The following is a 21,108-nucleotide window of genomic DNA, read 5'->3' as shown; positions in this document are numbered from 1 at the left end:
CTAAACTAACCCTAAACCTAACCCTTAACGCAATTCTAACCCTATAACACTAATTCTAACCTTAAACCCAACCCCCTTAGAAAGAGCCTGTGACCTTGTGGGGACAAACAAAAAGTCCCCAGTTGATCACATTTTTGTTCATTTACTATTCTTGTGGGGACCTCTGGTATCCACAAGAATGGTAAAACACACACACACACACACACACACACACAAACTCCCTCTCCCTCTCTCTCTTTCCCCGCCCTCTCTCTCTCTCTCTCTCTCATACACACACAGAGCATATTCTAAATGAGGTAAACTCCCCACATCCCCCATGTTGTACAAACCTTTTCCCTGTTTTCCGTGTGTGTGTGTATATCCGTGTGTGTGTGTGTGTGTGTATAACTTCTTTCTTCTCTGACATTCCAGGCCAGTTGAAAGACTGACTGTCGGGCTGCGGACACAGCAGAGGAACGCTACAGGCAAAGATTTGGGAATATTTGGGATCGTTCCATAATTTTTTCAGGAACGTTTCCCCCTCCTTCTGCTCCATTGGACTTTTCCAAAGTCTTTGTTGAACTATTTTACCCTCCTATTTCTATTGTCGGTTCTGTTTTGGAATTCTGCTCTTGGAATTCTGCTCTTGGAATTCTGCTCTTGGAATTCTGCTCTTGGAATTCTGCTCTTGGAATTCTGCCGACGTTCGGTTCCATCTGGGAGGTTGAACATTCCCAGTGATTCCTGATCCCTGCAGCAGAAGCATCCTCTCCTCTCTCTGTCTCTCCTTAGTTCTGCTCCAGTGAAGAACAAGGGCAGGAACATTGTTTCAGGAAAAGACAGGTGAGTTTGAGGATTTGTTTTAGGATATGCTGCTGGGGTTTCAATTGGGAATTTTCTTTTTACTGGCATTGAGTAAGTCATGTTTTCTGCATGTTGTTTTGTGTGGATACATTTGTAGAATGATACATTTGTAGAATGAGAAGGGATTACCTTCTGTAAAAAAAAGCTGTAAAAAAAGCCAGCATATGGTTAACAGTAGAAGACGGGGATAGGACAACAGGTCTATGGTTAACAGTGGAAGACAGGGATAGGACAACAGGTATATGGTTAACAGTAGAAGACGGGGATAGGACAACAGGTCTATGGTTAACAGTGGAAGACGGGGATAGGACAACAGGTCTATGGTTAACAGTAGAAGACGGGGATAGGACAACAGGTCTATGGTTAACAGTGGAAGACAGGGATAGGACAACAGGTCTATGGTTAACAGTGGAAGACAGGGATAGGACAACAGGTCTATGGTTAACAGTGGAAGACAGGGATAGGACAACAGGTCTATGGTTAACAGTGGAAGACAGGGATAGGACAACAGGTCTATGGTTAACAGTGGAAGACGGGGATAGGACAACAGGTCTATGGTTAACAGTGGAAGACGGGGATAGGACAACAGGTCTATGGTTAACAGTGGAAGACAGGGATAGGACAACAGGTCTATGGTTAACAGTGGAAGACGGGGATAGGACAACAGGTCTATGGTTAACAGTGGAAGACGGGGATAGGACAACAGGTCTATGGTTAACAGTGGAAGACGGGGATGGGACAACAGGTCTATGATTAACAGTGGAAGACGGGGATAGGACAACAGGTCTATGGTTAACAGTGGAAGACGGGGATAGGACAACAGGTCTATGGTTAACAGTAGAAGACGGGGATAGGACAACAGGTCTATGGTTAACAGTGGAAGACAGGGATAGGACAACAGGTCTATGGTTAACAGTAGAAGACGGGGATAGGACAACAGGTCTATGGTTAACAGTGGAAGACAGGGATAGGACAACAGGTCTATGGTTAACAGTAGAAGACGGGGATAGGACTACAGGTCTATGGTTAACAGTGGAAGACGGGGATAGGACAACAGGTCTATGGTTAACAGTGGAAGACAGGGATAGGACAACAGGTCTATGGTTAACAGTAGAAGACGGGGATAGGACAACAGGTCTATGGTTAACAGTGGAAGACAGGGATAGGACAACAGGTCTATGGTTAACAGTGGAAGACAGGGATAGGACAACAGGTCTATGGTTAACAGTGGAAGACAGGGATAGGACAACAGGTCTATGGTTAACAGTGGAAGACGGGGATAGGACAACAGGTCTATGGTTAACAGTGGAAGACGGGGATGGGACAACAGGTCTATGATTAACAGTGGAAGACGGGGATAGGACAACAGGTCTATGGTTAACAGTGGAAGACGGGGATAGGACAACAGGTCTATGGTTAACAGTGGAAGACGGGGATAGGACAACAGGTCTATGGTTAACAGTAGAAGACAGGACAACAGGTCTATGGTTAACAGTGGAAGACGGGGATAGGACAACAGGTCTATGGTTAACAGTAGAAGACAGGACAACAGGTCTATGGTTAACAGTGGAAGACGGGGATAGGACAACAGGTCTGTATTTCAGTGAGAAGGAGGTGGAATTTTGGTGCAGAGTTGGTCAGGGGGTCACTCGTTTTATCTGAGCTACACCTGTCTGGGGTCAAAGGTTAAAGGTCAGGGGTCAGAACGTCGATCTATATCACTTAATTTTTATTGGACGTCCCCAGTGTGGAGGGGAGGGGGAGGGGGGGTGTGGTTTGAAGGGCGGGGGAGGGGAGGGGGAGGGGATAGGAGGTGTGGTTTGAAGGGCGGGGGATGGGGGGGAGTGGATAGGAGGTGTGGTTTGAAAGGCGGAGGATGGGGAGGGGGAGGGGATAGGAGGTGTGGTTTGAAGGGTGGGGGATGGGGGGGGGGATAGGAGGTGTGGTTTGAAGGGAGGGGGAGGGGATAGGAGGTGTGGTTTGAAGGGCGGAGGATGGGGAGTGGAGGGGATAGGAGGTGTGGTTTGAAGGGCGGAGGATGGGGGGAGGGGATAGGAGGTGTGGTTTGAAGGGCAGGGGATGGGGGGGAGGGGATAGGAGGTGTGGTTTGAAGGGCGGGGGATGGGGGGAGGGGATAGAAGGTGTGGTTTGAAGGGCAGGGGATGGGGGGGAGGGGATAGGAGGTGTGGTTTGAAGGGCGGGGGATGGGGGGAGGGGATAGGAGGTGTGGTTTGAAGGGCGGGGGATGGGGGAGGGGATAGGAGGTGTGGTTTGAAGGGCAGGGGATGGGGGGGAGGGGATAGGAGGTGTGGTTTGAAGGGCGGGGGATGGGGAGGGGGGTCCCCATTAGTTCCTGTCAAGGCAGCAGTAACTCATCCTGGGGTCCAGCAAAGATTAAGGCAGTAGTATACATTGTAATACCATTTTTAAACATTAAAATACATTTACAACAGATTTAACAATACATTAAGTGTGTGCCCTCCAGCCACTACTCTTCCACAACCCACAATCCAGGTGTAGGTGTGTGTATAGTGTGTATGTTGTGTGGTTATGTGTGTTTGTACTTGTGTGTGTGTGTGTGTGTGTGTGTGTCTCTTCACAGTCCTCGCTGTTCAATAAGGTGTATTTTTTTCTGTTTTATAAATCTGATTTTACTGCTTGCGTGAGTTACAAGGGGTGGGGAGGGGTTTCTCTTCTTCCTCAGGAAGCTCAGTCCGTGATGATGTCATCGCTCCTTTGTGAGCTGAAGTGTTCTGTGTGTGTACCATAACCACAACAACCCACGGGCCACAGCTGTGTGTGTACCATAACCACGGCAACCCACGGGCCACAGCTGTGTGTGTACCATAACCACGGCAACCCACGGGCCATATCATAACCACGACAACCCACGGGCCACAGCTGTGTGTGTACCATAACCACAACAACCCACGGGCTACAGCTGTGTGTGTACCATAACCACAACAACCCACGGGCCACAGCTGTGTGTGTACCATAACCACGGCAACCCACGGGCCATATCATAACCACGACAACCCACGGGCCACAGCTGTGTGTGTACCGTAACCACAACAACCCACGGGCCATATCATAACCACGACAACCCACGGGCCACAGCTGTGTGTGTACCATAACCACAACAACCCACGAGCCATATCATAACCACGACAACCCACGGGCCATATCATAACCACGGCAACCCACGGGCCATATCATAACCACGACAACCCACGGGCCATATCATAACCACGACAACCCACGGGCTACAGCTGTGTGCGTAGTGTTAATGGGGCCGAAAAGTGGCCTAGTGTCTTGTCCAATCGGCCCGAGGAGGGGTGAAGAGAGGGGGAGGGGCAAAGAGAGGAGGAGGGGTGAAGAGAGGGGGAGGGGCAAAGAGAGGAGGGGAGTGGCAAAGAGAGGAGGAGGGGTGAAGAGAGGGTGAGGGGCAAAGAGAGGAGGAGGGGTGAACAGAGGGGGAGGGGAAAAGAGAGGAAGAGGGGTGAAGAATGTTGTTTTTTTCTCTCTCTGGCTTTATCATTAAATGGGAACATGGGAAGAGAACTTTAATGCTGCACACACCCACACCTAAACACACACACACACCCACACCTAAACACACACACACACCCACACCTAAACACACCCACACACCCACACCTAAACACACACACACACCTAAACACACACACATACCTAAACACACACCCACACCTAAACACACACACATACCTAAACACACACACATACCTAAAGTTTCTCAATTTCTTTCTTCGGTTTTCTGTTTGAATTCTTTTAGATTTGATAGGAAAGCTGAGAGGTCAAATATACCATTTAGCTTTTCTACTGCCAAGTTTACACCTTCACTATTATAGTGAAATGTTTTGTCCAGGAAGTTGTCTATAAGGGATTGAATTTGTTGTTGCATCTCACACACACACACACGTGGAGTCTTTTCCTGTGTTAATGATGCTTTTCCTGGACAGTTGTTGAAGCTGGTCTGTCTGTGTTTACTTCTGTCCAGGGACATATCTAGTACAGGAAGAGAAATCGAGACAGAGAAGGAGGAGAGGAGAGGAGAGGAGAGGAGAGGAGAGGAGAGGAAAGGAGAGGAGAGGAGGGAAGGCAAAGGGGGAGGAGAGGAAAGGAAAGGAAAGGAGGGAAGGCAGAGGGGGAGTAGAGGAGAGGACGGACATGAAAAGAGAGGGATGACATGTCGATGTTATCAACCAGAAAGGTTAATTCTAAATCAAATCAAATAAAATTTTATTTGTCACACATACACATGGTTAGCAGATGTTAATGCGAGTGTAGCAAAATGCTTGTGCTTCTAGTTCCGACAATGCAGTAATAACCAACGAGTAATCTAACCTAACAATTTCACAACAGCTACCTTATACACACAAGTATAAAGGGATGAAGAATATGTACATAAAGATATATGAATGAGTGATGGTACAGAACGGCATAGGCAAGATGCAGTAGATGGTATAGCGTACAGTATATACATATGAGATGAGTAATGTAGGGTAAGTAAACATAAAAGTGTCATTGTTTAAAGTGACTAGTGATACATTTTTTACATGTATGGCAGCAGCCACTCAATGTTAGTGGTGGCTGTTTAACAGTCTGATGGCCTTGAGATAGAAGCTGTTTTTCAGTCTCTCGGTCCCAGCTTTGATGCACCTGTACTGACCTCGCCTTCTGGATGATAGCGGGGTGAACAGGCAGTGGCTCGGGTGGTTGTTGTCCTTGATGATCTTTATGGCCTTCCTGTGACATCGGGTGGTGTAGGTGTCCTGGAGGGCAGGTAGTTTGCCCCCGGTGATGCGTTGTGCAGACCTCACGACCCTCTGGAGAGCCTTACGGTTGTGGGCGGAGCAGCTGCCGTACCAGGCGGTGATACAGCCCGACAGGATGCTCTCGATTGTGCATCTGTAAAAGTTTGTGAGTGCTTTTGGTGACAAGCCGAATTTCTTCAGCCTCCTGAGGTTGAAGAGGCGCTGCTGCGCCTTCTTCACAACGCTGTCTGTGTGGGTGGACCATTTCAGTTTGTCCGTGATGTGTACGCCAAGGAACTTAAAACTTTCTACCCTCTCCACTACTGGAATTCTATTGTCCAGTTTACGGGGAGATGGGGAGGTTCAAGTGCCTAGTGAGACACCATGGTAGAATGGAGGGATGTAATTGCAGAAGGAAATGGTAGAATGATGATTTACTGGGAAAGATGGGTTGATCTGTGGCTGTCTGAAGGTTGGAATTAATGAGGGTTGGAATAAACACATAGATACATGCTTGGTCCATCCCGCCCTTGGAAAATCAGTTTGGGCCCGGATGGGGAGACCGCACCCACTGACCAGAGCACCCACTGACCAGAGCACCCACTGACCAGAGCACCCACTGACCAGAGCACCCACTGATGGGAGAGACCATTCGTTTTGTCTATGTATTGTATTGTACTGTATTGTGTTGTACTGTATTGTGTTGTACTGTATTGTATTGTATTGTATTGTACTGTATTGTATTGTACTGTATTGTATTGTATTGTATTGTACTGTATTGTATTGTATTGTACTGTATTGTGTTGTACCGTACTGTATTGTATTGTATTGTATTGTACTGTATTGTATTGTATTGTATTGTACTGTATTGTATTGTATTGTACTGTATTGTGTTGTACTGTATTGTGTTGTACTGTATTGTATTGTATTGTATTGTATTGTACTGTATTGTATTGTATTGTATTGTACTGTATTGTATTGTATTGTACTGTATTGTGTTGTACTGTATTGTGTTGTACCGTACTGTATTGTATTGTATTGTATTGTACTGTATTGTATTGTATTGTATTGTACTGTATTGTATTGTATTGTACTGTATTGTGTTGTACTGTATTGTGTTGTACTGTATTGTGTTGTACTGTATTGTGTTGTACTGTATTGTATTGTATTGTATTGTACTGTATTGTATTGTATTGTACTGTATTGTGTTGTACCGTACTGTATTGTATTGTATTGTATTGTACTGTATTGTATTGTATTGTATTGTACTGTATTGTGTTGTACCGTACTGTATTGTATTGTATTGTATTGTACTGTATTGTATTGTATTGTATTGTACTGTATTGTATTGTATTGTATTGTATTGTACTGTATTGTATTGTATTGTACTGTATTGTATTGTATTGTATTGTGCTGTACTGTATTGTATTATATTGTATTGTACTGTATTGTATTGTACCGCATTGTATGGTATTGTATGGTACCGTATTGTACTGTATTGTATGGTACTGTATTGTATTGTACTGTATTGTATTGTACTGTATTGTATTGTATTGTATTGTATTGTACTGTATTGTACTGTGTTGTATTGTATTGTATTGTACCGTATTGTACTGTGTTGTATGGTACCGTATTGTACTGTATTGTATGGTACTGTATTGTATTGTACTGTACTGTATTGTATTGTATTATATTGTATGGTACCGTATTGTACTGTATTGTATGGTACTGTATTGTATTGTACTGTACTGTATTGTACTGTATTGTATTGTATTATATTGTATGGTACCGTATTGTACTGTATTGTATGGTACTGTATTGTATTGTACTGTACTGTATTGTACTGTATTGTATTGTATTATATTGCATGGTACCGTATTGTACTGTATTGTATGGTACTGTATTGTATTGTACTGTACTGTATTGTATTGTATTATATTGTATGGTACCGTATTGTACTGTATTGTATGGTACTGTATTGTATTGTACTGTACTGTATTGTACTGTATTGTATTGTACTGTATTGTATTGTATGGTACTGTATTGTACTGTATTGTATGGTACTGTATTGTATTGTACTGTATTGTATGGTACTGTATTGTATTGTACTGTACTGTATTGTATTGTATTATATTGTATGGTACCGTATTGTACTGTATTGTATTGTGCTGTATTGTATTGTGCTGTATTGTACTGTACTGTAATGTACTGTATTGTACTGTATTGTATTGTATTGTAAGTTGCATCAATATGCCAGGACAGTTGACAATCCAGGGTTACTCTAAGCAGTTTAGCCACCACAACTTTCCAGATGATTCGTTACATGATTTAGTTGAGGTTTAGGGTTTAGTGAACGATTTGTCCCAAATACAATTATTTTAGTTTTTAAATATTTAGGACTAACTTATTCCTTGCCATCCATTCTGAAACTAACTGCAGCTCTTTGTTAAGTGTTGCAGTCATTTCAGTCGCTGTAGTAGCTGACGTGTATAGTGTTGATTACTCAAAGCCAGTGGCATGTCGTTAGTAAAGATTGATAAAAATAAGGGGGCCTAGACAGCTACCCTGGGGAATTCCTGATTCTTCCATTAAAGAACACCCTCTGTGTTCTGTTAGACAGGTAACTCATTATCCACAATATAGCAGGGGGTGTAAAGCCATAACACATACGTTTTTCCATCAGCAGACTACGATCGATAATGTCAGAAGTCGCAACTGAAGTCTAACAAAACAGCTCCCACAATCTTTTTATCATCAATTTCTCTCAGCCAATCATCAATCATTTGTGTAAGTGCTGTGCTTGTTGAATGTCCTTCCCTCTAAGCGTGCTGAAAGTCTGTTGTTAATTTGTTTACTGTAAAATAGTATTGTATCTGGTCCAACAAAATTTGGACATATCCCACTTACTCTGGGACACCCTAGGAGAGTGGGGTCATGGCCAGGGACGGCGACCCTGACGGCGACCCTGGAGTGGGCCAATTTCCTCGCTAAAGGGCACATCGACAGATTTTCACCTAGTCGGCTCAGGGATTTGAATCAGTGACCTTTCAGTTACTGGCCCATTGCTCTTAAGCGGCAGGTAGCCTAGTGGTTAGAGTGTTGGAATTGTAACCAAAAGGTTGCTGGATCGAATCCCCGAGGTGACAAGGTAAGAATCTGTCCTTCTACCCCTAAACAAGGTAGTTAAACCGAATGTTACCCGGTAGGCCGTCATTGTAAATAATAATTTGTTCTTAACTGACATGCCTAGTTAAATAAAGGTAAAGAAGCATCTCTCTGTGTTTTGTACTCTCCCAGGCTGTCCTGGCCGTGGCAACCCTCATCATGGCCGACATCCTGCAGCCCGACATGAACAGCCTACAGGTCCCAGGTAAACACATACACGGCATCTTGGCATGGTATGTACTGTATAGGGTTAACGCCCCTCGTGTGTGTGTGTTCCTATCTGTCACCTTCTCCGGTTTGAGGTGTGAATGAGGTCATCTCGCTCCCTTTGGGAATATCACGACATTCCACTCCGTGGACAGAAAGACTCTTTAGTGTGTTTACACCTCAACGTTCTGATACCGTAATCACCATGGCGATATAGCATACAGACGTTCCTGGGATAGCAGCATTGCTTCTGGAACCTTGGAATCATATCCTGGAATACAGCACTTGGAATTTATGTTCCGTGTTCGAAAAATGATGGAATATGTGTATGGAATACGTGTATGGAATACGTGTATGTGTCACGACAGTGTGTATGTGTATGGATAATGTAATGTCACTGTTTTCCACAGATAACAGAAATTCCCAGTGCACAGACAGGCTTCATTAAACAAGTTTGGTCCTCTAATTTGAGTTGTCTGACGAAACATCCCTTAGACTTTCTCAATAGTCTGCCTGTCTTTGTATAGATCTGTTAGACATCTAGACCCAGAAAGTAGCTAATGAAAAGAATTCTCAGCATTTCTCTGCCCCTCCCCCTCTCTTAGGTGAAAACAACCGTATATCAGCTCCCTCCTCTCCCTCAGTCGGACGAAATGACTGCAGCATCGCACCCCTCACACCCTCAGCCTCTCCGGTAAGATCTCCCCCTCCTCACCCTCTTCCCTCACCCCCTAGACATCAAATCCTCACCCCCTAGCCCCTCACCCTTTTTAATCATCCGCTCACATCCCTCACCCCCTAGCCACTCACCCTTTAATCATCCGCTCACATCCCTCACCCCCTAGCCACTCACCCTTTAATCATCCGCTCACATCCCTCACCCCCTAGCCCCTCACCCTTCAATCATCCGCTCACATCCCTCACCCCCTAGCCCCTCACCCTTCAATCACCCGCTCACATCCCTCACCCCCTCTCATTCTCCAGTAAGACCACCACACCTTCACATAGTACAAAATAAATTGAGATGGTGCAGGCACTTCCACACGTTTCTTTATATATCTGGTTTAATGAGAGCTTCTAATCCACAACGACATGGTCATCTGGGGATGACAAACACTGCTTTATCTCTACCGGTGAAGAACAATCTCTCAATCAACACACACCCTGTCCAACAACACACACCCTGTCCAACAACACACACCCTGTCCAACAACACACACCCTGTCACATACCCTGTCCAACAACACACACCCTGTCCAACAACACTTACCGTGTCCAACAACACACACCCTGTCCAACAACACACACCCTGTCCAACAACACACACCCTGTCCAACAACAACACACACCCTGTCCAACAACAACACACACCCTGTCCAACAACACACACCCTGTCCAACAACACATACCCTGTCCAACAACAACACACACCCTGTCCAACAGCACATACCCTGTCCAACAGCACACACCCTGTCCAACAACACACACCCTGTCCAACAACACACACCCTGTCCAACAACAACACACACCCTGTCCAACAACACACACCCTGTCCAACAACAACACACACCCTGTCCAACAACAACACACACCCTGTCCAACAACACACACCCTGTCCAACAACACACCCTGTCCAACAACACATACCCTGTCCAACAACAACACATACCCTGTCCAACAACAACACACACCCTGTCCAACAACACATACCCTGTCCAACAACACACACCCTGTCCAACAGCACACACCCTGTCCAACAGCACATACCCTTTCCAACAGCACATACCCTGTCCAACAACACACACCCTGTCCAACAGCACATACCCTGTCCAACAACACATACCCTGTCCAACAACAACACACACCCTGTCCAACAACAACACACACCCTGTCCAACAACACACACCCTGTCACATACCCTGTCCAACAACACACACCCTGTCACATACCCTGTCCAACAACACATACTCTGTCCAACAACACACACCCTGTCACATACCCTGTCCAACAACACACACCCTGTCACATACCCTGTCCAACAGCACACACCCTGTCCAACAACACATACACTATCTCAAGTCAACATAGATACTTTCCATCAACATACTTTGAGGCTTGGTCAGTGCAGGGGTGGATATTTCCAGTTCACTTACTGTAAGTTACTGACTGGGCAACATCACAGAAGTAAATCATTGAGAACTATTTACTCTGTTTAGTATTTAGCTATTAAACCTGAATATCTCGGAAAGCAATTAAGCTGTTATCATATTTTGATAGAAAGGAGTGTTGAGTCCTGTCAGTACCAGCATACCTCACACACATTCTCCCCTCTCTCTCCCCCGCTTTTCTCTCCTCTCTCCTCTCTCCCTCTCCTCTCTCTCTCCCTCTCCTCTCTACTCTCTCCCCTCTCTCTCCCCTGCTTTTCTCTCCTCTCTCCTCTATCCCTCTCCTCTCTCTCTCCCTCTCCTCTCTACACTCTCCCCTCTCTCTCCCCCGCTTTTCTCTCCTCTCTCCTCTCTCCCTCTCCTCTCTCTCTCCCTCTCCTCTCTACTCTCTCCCCTCTCTCTCCCCCGCTTTTCTCTCCTCTCTCCTCTCTCCCTCTCCTCTCTCTCTCCTATCTACTCTCTCCCCTCTCTCTCCCCCGCTTTTCTCTCCTCTCTCCTCTCTCCTCTCTACTCTCTCCCCTCTCTCTCCCCCGCTTTTCTCTCCTCTCTCCCTCTCCTCTCTCTCTCTCTCCCTCTCCTCTCTCTCCCTCTCTCCCTCTCCTCTCTCTCTCCCTCTCCACTCTCTCCCCTCTCTCTCCCCCGCTTTTCTCTCCTCTCTCCCTCTCCTCTCTCTCTCTCTCTCCTCTCTCTCTCTACACTCTCCCTCTCATTTCTCTCTATCCTCTCCCTCTCCTCTCTCCTCTCTCCCTCCCCTTTCTCTCTCTCCTCTCTACTCACCCTCTCCTCTCTCCCCCTCCCCCCTCCCCTCTCTCCCTCTCCTCTCTCTCTCCACTCTCCCTCTCCTTTCTCTCTCCCCTCTCCCCCACTCCTCTCTCCCTCCCCTTTCTCTCTCTCCTCTCTACTCGCCTTCTCCTCTCTCCCTCCCCTCTCCCCCTCCCCTCTCCCCTCCTCCTCTCTCTCTCCACTCTCCCTCTCCTTTCTCTCTCCCCTCTCCTCTGTCTCTCTCTCCCTCTCCTCTCTCTCTCCCTCTCCTCTCTACTCTCTCCCCTCTCTCTCCCCCGCTTTTCTCTCCTCTCTCCTCTCTCCCTCTCCCTCTCTCTCCTCTCTCTCTCTACACTCTCCCTCTCATTTCTCTCTATCCTCTCCCTCTCCTCTCTCCTCTCTCCCTCCCCTTTCTCTCTCTCCTCTCTACTCGCCCTCTCCTCTCTCCCTCCCCTCTCCCATTCCCCTCTCCCCTCTCTCCTCTCTCCTTCTCCTCTCTCTCTCCACTCTCCCTCTCCTTTCTCTCTCCCCTCTCTCTTCTCTGCTCTCTCCCTCTCCTCTCTCTCTCTCCTCTCTACTCTCCTCCCTCCCTCCCGTCCCCACGCTCTCCCTCCCCTCCCCTCTCCACTCTCTCCCTCCCCTCTCTCCCTCTCTATTCTCCCTCTCCTCTCTCCCTCTTTATTCCCCCCCCCCCCCCCCCACACACACAGAACTTCATCAGTGTCTCTCTCTCTACCCTCTCTCTCCAGAGACCGGAGGCCAGATCGAGGATGGATCATCCGTTCACTGTGGTGGTAGCTATAGACTTTGGAACCACCTCCAGCGGCTACGCATTCAGCTTCACACAAGACCCAGAGGCTATTCACATGATGAGGTATGTGGACACACACACATGTCCCCACCTCCAGCGGCTACACAAGTGTGTGTGTGTGTGTGTGTGTGTGTGTACACGTGTGCATTCGTGCGTTGATATCCTCAATTCTGTATGGCATCACAGCATCTCGAACTACATGTAGATTACACCATCCCACTTCTGCAAGTCAACCAAACTCACTCCCTCATTTGATTGACCGCTGTCTCATCCACTCTTTGCAGGCGCTGGGAGGGCGGGGACCCAGGCGTAGCCAACCAGAAGAGCCCCACGTCCCTGTTATTGACCCCTGAGTTGAAGTTCCATAGTTTTGGGTTTGCTGCCAGAGACAACTATCATGATCTGGATCCTGAAGAGGCTCAACACTGGCTCTACTTCGACAAGTTCAAAATGAAGATACATAGTACCACTGTAAGATGGGAGGGAGGGAGGGAGGGAGGGAGGGAGGGAGGGAGGGAGGGAGGGAGGGAGGGAGGGAGGGATAAAAGGATGGTGGAAATAGAGGGAGTGGGAGATAGAGGGATACATGGAGGAAGGGAGGGAGTGGGGGAGGGGGAGGGAGGGAGGGAGGCAAGGAGAGATGAAGCCAGGGAGAAAGGGGAAGGGAAAGAGAGATTCAGGGGGAGGGAAATAGAGATAAGATAAGGGAGGGACAGAGGAATGGAGGGGGTCATTGTGAGGAAAACCAAGAAGGGAAGAATGACAAGGAGAGAGATGAGCGTAAGGATGTAAAAGAGGTTGTAGAAATATCAAGGGAGAAGAGAAGAGGGGAGAAGGAGTACAGCATTAAAGAGTATCAGACAGATGTTGTGTATTGTGTTTTGCAGCAGCTTTACAGCTTTCCTGCAGGACCTCACCTGTTGTGTTTTGCAGCAGTTTTACAGCAGTGTGTCTTGGTTTACTGCAGGATCTGACCATGGAGACGGAGCTGGAAGCGGTGAGTGGGAGGAAGGTGAGGGCCATCGAGGTATTCTCTCACGCTCTCCGGTTCTTCAGAGTACACGCCCTGAAGGTACGACCCCTGACCTCTAACCCCTGATTGCTAATTAACAACACAGAGAAGAGTTTAGAAAGAGTGAGATGAAGAGAGAAGTTAACTCTACATGTGAATATAGTGGGAGGAGAGTAGAGAGATAAAGGAGAGGAGATGGAAGGAAGAAGGCGGAGGAGGAGGGGAAAAGAGAAGAGTATGGGAGGAGAGTAGGAAAGCAGAGGTGGAATGTGGCAGTATTCCAGACCTCCAAAAGCAGAGCCTGTGGTGAGGTCGGAATGTCACGGGGCGGTCAGGAATAACTGTTCCGACCTTAAGATGCTCCCAATGCAGGATCCTAAACCTCCACTACTACATCAGATTATTATTATGTCTGTCTGTCTGTCTGTCTGTCTGTCTGTCTGTCTGTCTGTCTGTCTGTCTGTCTGTCTGTCTGTCTGTCTGTCTGTCTTCTAGGAGGTGAAGGACCAGTCTTTGTCTCTATTGGAGGGAGATGAGGTGAGATGGGTGATCACTGTTCCTGCTGTGTGGAGACAACCAGCCAAACAGTTCATGAGAGAGGCTGCCTATCTGGTGAGATATCTCTCACTCACTCACTCACTCACTCACACACACACACACACACACACACAACCTGGCCCTGGAGGAAGACTGCATGTATGGAGATCCCATCGTTCCCAAGACCTACATGTAGACAACCGGCAGTGGAGCCAACCAGTTTATTTTAAACACAATGCTGTCTATTCTATGCATATCTAGTTTTCTATGACAATCTCAGGCTACATCGACATTTTAACACTGTAAAATAAGGGAATACATTCAGTTTTTTCACACACTCACTCACTCACTCACTCACTCACTCACTCACTCTCACACACTCTCTGTCTCTCTCTCTCTCTCTCACTCTCTCTCACCTTGATGAATGTTAATATGGCGTCACAGGTCTCTCTCTCATCTCTCTCCGTTCCCATTGATGTGTGCTGTGATAAGGACCCTACATTCCTATCGAGCCATGCAGACTTCCTACTGCTGGGAGGGAGGGATGAGGTGGGGTCGGTAGAGATGACGCAGACTGAAGGACTGTGGGAGCAGTAGAGGGCTTAAATTAAATTAGGATTGTACAGCATGTCAAGAGAGTCTCACACACATTCACGCCTACAGTATGTGTGTGAGACGTGGAGTCTCTCTTCAGAATTCAGGATTATTTCTTCCTCTCTCTGTTCTGGTTCCCAAACCTCTCTCTGTTCTGGGTCCCAAACCTCTCTCTGTTCTGGGTCCCAAACCTCTCTCTGTTATGGGTCCCACACCTCTCTCTGTTCTGGGTCCCAAACCTCTCTCTGTTCTGGGTCCCAAACCTCTCTCTGTTCTGGGTTCAACCTCTCTCTCTTCTGGGTTCAATCTCTCTCTGTTCTGGGTCCCAAACCTCTCTCTTCTGGGTTCAACCTCTCTCTGTTCTGGGTCCCAAACCTCTCTCTGTTCTGGGTTCAACCTCTCTCTGTTCTGGGGCCAAACCTGTCCTCTGCCTCCTCCCCCGGCTTTCCCTCCATGTTCCAGTGTGGCTCCAATCCTGGATGGCTGGGTGGTGTATTTCCTGCTCATGGTGATGTCATTGGGTTGAACAATCAGGGAGACCGGCATACAAACACAGGAAACCACTCCTGGAGTCTCAACCCTCTCAACCCTCCCCTATAGCCTCAACCCTCTCAACCCTCCCCTATAGCCTCAACCCTCTCAACCCTCCCCAAGCCCACATCTCTACTCAACTCATCTACTTTCCTACCACTCCCCCATCCCTCCCCTCCACTCTCCCTCCACTCTCCTCTCTTTACTCTTTCCTCTCCCCAGCACTCCCCTCCTCTTGCTTCACAACTCGCCAGGACAAACCCTCTCCTCTCAGTCCAGCTCTGTCAGGACAACCCCTCTCCTCTCAGTCCAGCTCTGTCAAGACAATCTCTCTCCTCTCAGTCCAGCTCTGTTAGGACAACCCCTCTCCTCTCAGTCCAGCTCTGTCAGGACAACCCCTCTCCTCTCAGTCCAGCTCTGTCAGGACAACCCCTCTCCTCTCAGTCCAGCTCTGTCAGGACAACCCCTCTCCTCTCAGTTCAGCTCTGTCAGGACAATATCTCTCCTCTCAGTCCAGCTCTGTCAGGACAACCCCTCTCCTCTCAGTTCAGCTCTGTCAGGACAATCTCTCTCCTCTCAGTCCAGCTCTGTTAGGACAACCCCTCTCCTCTCAGTCCAGCTCTGTCAGGACAATCTCTCTCCTCTCAGTTCAGCTCTGTCAGGACAACCTCTCTCCTCTCAGTCCAGCTCTGTTAGGACAACCCCTCTCCTCTCAGTCCAGCTCTGTCAGGACAACCCCTCTCCTCTCAGTCCAGCTCTGTCAGGACAATCTCTCTCCTCTCAGTTCAGCTCTGTCAGGACAACCTCTCTCCTCTCAGTCCAGCTCTGTCAGGACAACCCCTCTCCTCTCAGTCCAGCTCTGTTAGGACAACCTCTCTCCTCTCAGTCCAGCTCTGTCAGGACAACCCCTCTCCTCTCAGTCCAGCTCTGTCAGGACAATCTCTCTCCTCTCAGTTCAGCTCTGTCAGGACAACCTCTCTCCTCTCAGTCCAGCTCTGTTAGGACAACCCCTCTCCTCTCAGTCCAGCTCTGTCAGGACAACCTCTCTCCTCCCAGTCCAGCTCTGTCAGGACAACCTCTCTCCTCTCAGTCCAGCTCTGTTAGGACAACCCCTCTCCTCTCAGTCCAGCTCTGTCAGGACAACCCCTCTCCTCCCAGTCCAGCTCTGTCAGGACAACCCATCTGCTCTCCTCTACAACCCCAGTCCAGCTCTGTCAGGACAACCCATCTGCTCTCCTCTCCAACCCCAGTCCAGCTCTGTCAGGACAACCCATCTGCTCTCCTCTACAACCCCAGTCCAGCTCTGTCAGGATAACCCATCTGCTCACCCTCTCCTCTCAGTCCAGCTCTGTCAGGACAACCCATCTGCTCTCCTCTACAACCCCAGTCCAGCTCTGTCAGGACAACCCATCTGATCTCCTCTACAACCCCAGTCCAGCTCTGTCAGGACAACCCATCTGCTCTCCTCTCCAACCCCAGTCCAGCTCTGTCAGGACAACCCATCTGCTCTCCTCTACAACCCCAGTCCAGCTCTGTCAGGATAACCCATCTGCTCACCCTCTCCTCTCAGTCCAGCTCTGTCAGGACAACCCATCTGCTCTCCTCTACAACCCCAGTCCAGCTCTGTCAGGACAACCCATCTGCTCACCCTCTACAACCCCAGTCCAGCTCTGTCAGGACAACCCCTCTCTAATCTCTTACTCAACTCCCCCTACAATTTGACTCCTGCTCCATTTACCAAAGCCTCACTTTACCTCAGTCACTTTTGCCAAAAACCCAACAATTATTTATATTGAAACAACTTTATTTGAATCCATAAATCACACTGTAATCACACACGGTTTATCTCTGTTTATCTAATCCTAAAATGTTTAGGTTCAGCAGCTGTCTTACTCTATCACCCCTCTAACTATACATACCCCCTCTAACCCCCACTGTCCATACCCCCTCGAACCCCCACTGTGCATACCCCCTCTAACCCCCACTGTCCATACCCCCTCTAACCCCCACTGTGCATACCCCCTCGAACCCCCACTATGCATACCCTCTCCAACCCCCACTATGCATACCCCCTCTAACCCACAATGTGCATACTCTAACCCCCACTATACATACCTTCCCTAACCCCCACTATACATAGCCCCTCTAACCCCCTCTATGCATACCCCCTCTAACCCCCACTATTCAGGCTGATCTTGTCTGAGGCTTAGAACCTCTCTCTGTCTTTCTCTAGAACCTTAAATTTAGATGAATCCTCCCTCTGTCTCTCTCTAGGCTGGTCTGGTATCTCCTGACACTCCAGAACAGCTCCTAATAGCTCTCGAACCTGAAGCAGCTTCCATCTACTGTCGCAAGCTCCGCCTACACCAGGTGATTGACCTGAGCCTCCGGCCAATGACCAATGGTCTCAGCTTGGAGAGCGACGGGTCCCGCCCTTTTGACTCCAGCTTCAGACAAGGTGAGAGAGAGAACACACACCATTGTAAATACAACCCATATTTATGCTTATTTATTTTATCTTGTGTCCTTTACCATTTGTACATTGTTAAAACACTGTATATATATATATATATATATATATATATATATATATATAATATGACATTTGTAATGTCTTTATTGTTTTGAAACTTCTGTATGTGTAATGTTTACTGTTAATTTTTATTGTTTATTTCACTTTATGTATTCACTTTATATATTATCTACCTCACTTGCTTTGGCAATGTTAACACATGTTTCCCATGTCAATAAAGCCCTTGAATTGAATTGAATTGAGAGAGAGAGAGAGAGAAAGACATAAGGAAAGAGAGAGAGAGAGAGAGAGAGAGAGAGAGAGAGAGAGAGAGAGTGTAATGTATCTGGCTTTGCCTTGAATGACTGTTTGCCTGTGTGTGTGCTGTTACAGCAGTGCAGAATTATGTGTGTGTATTCTGTGTGAATGGACATACACCCACCCACACACACAGGATATTGTAATTGGAACAAGATGCTGTGAGCCCATGATCTCACCCACACTCTGTCCCGTTAACTTTCTCTCATCTCTTTCTTTCTCAAACACTGTAACGGCCTCAAATCATGGTTAAAACTATCATGTTGATGTCATGAATGGTCGGTCCTTGCGTCTGTAGCTCTGTCTATGAAATTGAGAGGGGTTACATTTCTCCAGCCCGATCCCTCAGCTGTTTACCAATACATTGGCAGGGACTCCTCTTTGTTGTTGTTTGAATGTCTCTTTCCTCCCGTTTCCTCCTCTCTTTCCTCCTCTCTTTCCTCCCGTTTCCTCTTCTCTTTCCTCCTCTCTTTCCTCCCGTTTCCTCATCTCTTTTCTCCCGTTTCCTCCTCTTTCCTCCCGTTTCCTCTTTTCTTTCCTCCTCTCTTTTCTCCCGTTTCCTCCTCTCTTTCCTCCCGTTTCCTCCTCTGTTTTCTCCCGTTTCCTCCTCTGTTTCCTCCCGTTTCCTCCTATCTTTACTCCCGTTTCCTCCTCTCTTTCCTCCCGTTTCCTCCTCTGTTTCCTCCTCTCTTTCCTCCCGTTTCCTCCTCTCTTTCCTCCTCTCTTTTCTCCCGTTTCCTCCTCTCTTTCCTCCTCTTTTCTCCCGTTTCCTCCTCTGTTTCCTCCCGTTTCCTCCTCTTTCCTCCCGTTTCCTTGTCTCTTTCCTCCCGTTTCCTCATCTCTTTCCTCCCATTTCCTATTCTCTTTCCTCCCGTTTCCTATTCTCTTTCCTCCCGTTTCCTCATCTCTTTCCTCCCATTTCCTATTCTCTTTCCTCCCGTTTCCTCCTCTCTTTCCTCCCGTTTCCTCTTCTCTTTCCTCCAGTTTCCTCCTCTTTCCTCCCGATTCCTCATCTCTTTCCTCCTCTCTTTCCTCCCGTTTCCTCTTCTCTTTCCTCCTCTCATTTCTCACGTTTCCTCCTCTCTTTCCTCCCGTTTCCTCCTCTTTCCTCCAGTTTTCTCTTCTCTTTCCTCCTCTCTTATCTCCAGTTTCCTCCCGTTTCCTCCTCTGTTTCCTCCCGTTTCCTCCTCTCTTTCCTCCCGTTTCCTCCTCTCTTTCCTCCCGTTTCCTCCTCTGTTTCCTCCCGTTTCCTTCTGTTTCCTCCCGTTTCCTCCTCTCTTTCCTCCCGTTTCCTCATCTCTTTCCTCCTCTCTTTCCTCCCGATTCCTCTTCTCTTTCTTCCTCTCTTTCCTCCCGTTTCCTCTTCTCTTTCCTCCTCTTTCCTCCCGTTTCCTCCTCTTTCCTCCCGTTTCCTCCTCTCTTTCCTCCCGTTTCCTCCTGTTTCCTCCTCTCTTTCCTCCCGTTTCCTCCTCTCTTACCTCCCGTTTCCTCCTCTCTTTCCTCCCGTTTCCTCATCTCTTTCCTCCCGTTTCCTCCTCTCTTTCCTCCCGTTTCCTCTTCTTTTTCCTCCCGTTTCCTCCTCTTTCCTCACGTTTCCTCATCTCTTTCCTCCTCTCTTTCCTCCCGTTTCCTCTTCTCTTTCCTCCTCTCATTTCTCACGTTTCCTTCTCTGTTTCCTCCCGTTTCCTCCCGTTTCCTCCTCTTTTCTCCCGTTTCCTCCTCTCTTTCCTCCCGTTTCCTCCTCTCTTTCCTCCCGTTTTCTCTTCTCTTTCCTCCTCTCTTTTCTCCAGTTTCCTCCTCTGTTTCCTCCCGTTTCCTCCTCTGTTTCCTCCTTTGTTTCCTCCCGTTTCCATCTGTTTCCTCCCGTTTCTTCCTCTTTCCTCCCGTTTCCTCCTATCTTTCCTCCCGTTTCCTCTTCTCTTTCCTCCCATTTCCTCATCTCTTTCCTCCTCTCTTTCCTCCCGATTCCTCTTCTCTTTCCTCCTCTCTTTCCTCCCGTTTCCTCCTCTCTTTCCTCCTCTCTTTCCTCCCGTTTCCTCATCTCTTTCCTCCTCTCTTTCCTCCCTTTTCCTCTTCTCTTTCCTCCTCTCTTTCCTCCCGTTTCCTCCTCTTTCCTCCCGTTTCCTCCTCTCTTTCCTCCCGTTTCCTCCCGTTTCCTCCTCTCTTTCCTCCCGTTTCCTCCTCTCTTTCCTCCCGTTTCCTCCTCTGTTTCCTCCTGTTTCCTCCTCTCTTTTCTCCAGTTTCCTCCTCTGTTTCCTCCCGTTTCCTCATCTCTTTCCTCCCGTTTCCTCTTCTCTTTCCTCCCGTTTCCTCCTCTCTTTCCTCCCGTTTCCTCCTCTCTTTCCTCCCGTTTCCTCCTATCCTTCCTCCCATTTCCTCCTCTCCTTCCTCCTCTCTTTCCTCCCGTTTCCTCCTCTCTTTCCTCCTCTCTTTCCTCCCGTTTCCTCCTCTCTTTCCTCCCGTTTCCTCCTCTCCTTCCTCCTCTCTTTCCTCCCGTTTCCTCCTCTCCTTCCTCTTCTCTTTCCTCCCGTTTCCTCCTCTTTCCTCCCGTTTCCTCCTCTCTTTCCTCCCGTTTCCTCCTGTTTCCTCCTCTCTTTCCTCCCGTTTCCTCCTCTCTTACCTCCCGTTTCCTCCTCTCTTTCCTCCCGTTTCCTCATCTCTTTCCTCCCGTTTCCTCCTCTCTTTCCTCCCGTTTCCTCTTCTTTTTCCTCCCGTTTCCTCCTCTTTCCTCACGTTTCCTCATCTCTTTCCTCCTCTCTCTTCCTCCCGTTTCCTCTTCCCTCCTCTCATTTCTCACGTTTCCTTCTCTGTTTCCTCCCGTTTCCTCCCGTTTCCTCCTCTTTTCTCCCGTTTCCTCCTCTCTTTCCTCCCGT

At 47.9% G+C, this 21,108-nt stretch overlaps 1 protein-coding gene across 1 annotated transcript in view; it reads left to right on the top strand.

Annotated features, from left to right (window-relative positions):
* Positions 1-269: 269 nt before the first annotated feature.
* Positions 270-21,108, top strand: part of LOC139415869 (heat shock protein 12B) — a 70,440-nt gene continuing 49,601 nt past the window's right edge. Inside the window, exons 1-9 of the mRNA XM_071163997.1 lie at positions 270-296; positions 412-822; positions 8,919-8,991; positions 9,599-9,687; positions 12,670-12,794; positions 13,016-13,202; positions 13,699-13,803; positions 14,239-14,355; positions 17,680-17,863. Coding sequence (XP_071020098.1) covers positions 8,946-8,991; positions 9,599-9,687; positions 12,670-12,794; positions 13,016-13,202; positions 13,699-13,803; positions 14,239-14,355; positions 17,680-17,863 — 853 coding nt within the window. The 5' untranslated portion in view covers positions 270-296; positions 412-822; positions 8,919-8,945. The remainder of the gene's footprint in view (positions 297-411; positions 823-8,918; positions 8,992-9,598; positions 9,688-12,669; positions 12,795-13,015; positions 13,203-13,698; positions 13,804-14,238; positions 14,356-17,679; positions 17,864-21,108) is intronic.

The sequence above is a fragment of the Oncorhynchus clarkii genome, chromosome 9, assembly GCF_045791955.1.
Source record: "Oncorhynchus clarkii lewisi isolate Uvic-CL-2024 chromosome 9, UVic_Ocla_1.0, whole genome shotgun sequence".
NCBI classification, from domain to species: Eukaryota; Metazoa; Chordata; class Actinopteri; order Salmoniformes; family Salmonidae; genus Oncorhynchus; species Oncorhynchus clarkii.
This window is presented reverse-complemented; position numbering and strand designations above follow the sequence as displayed.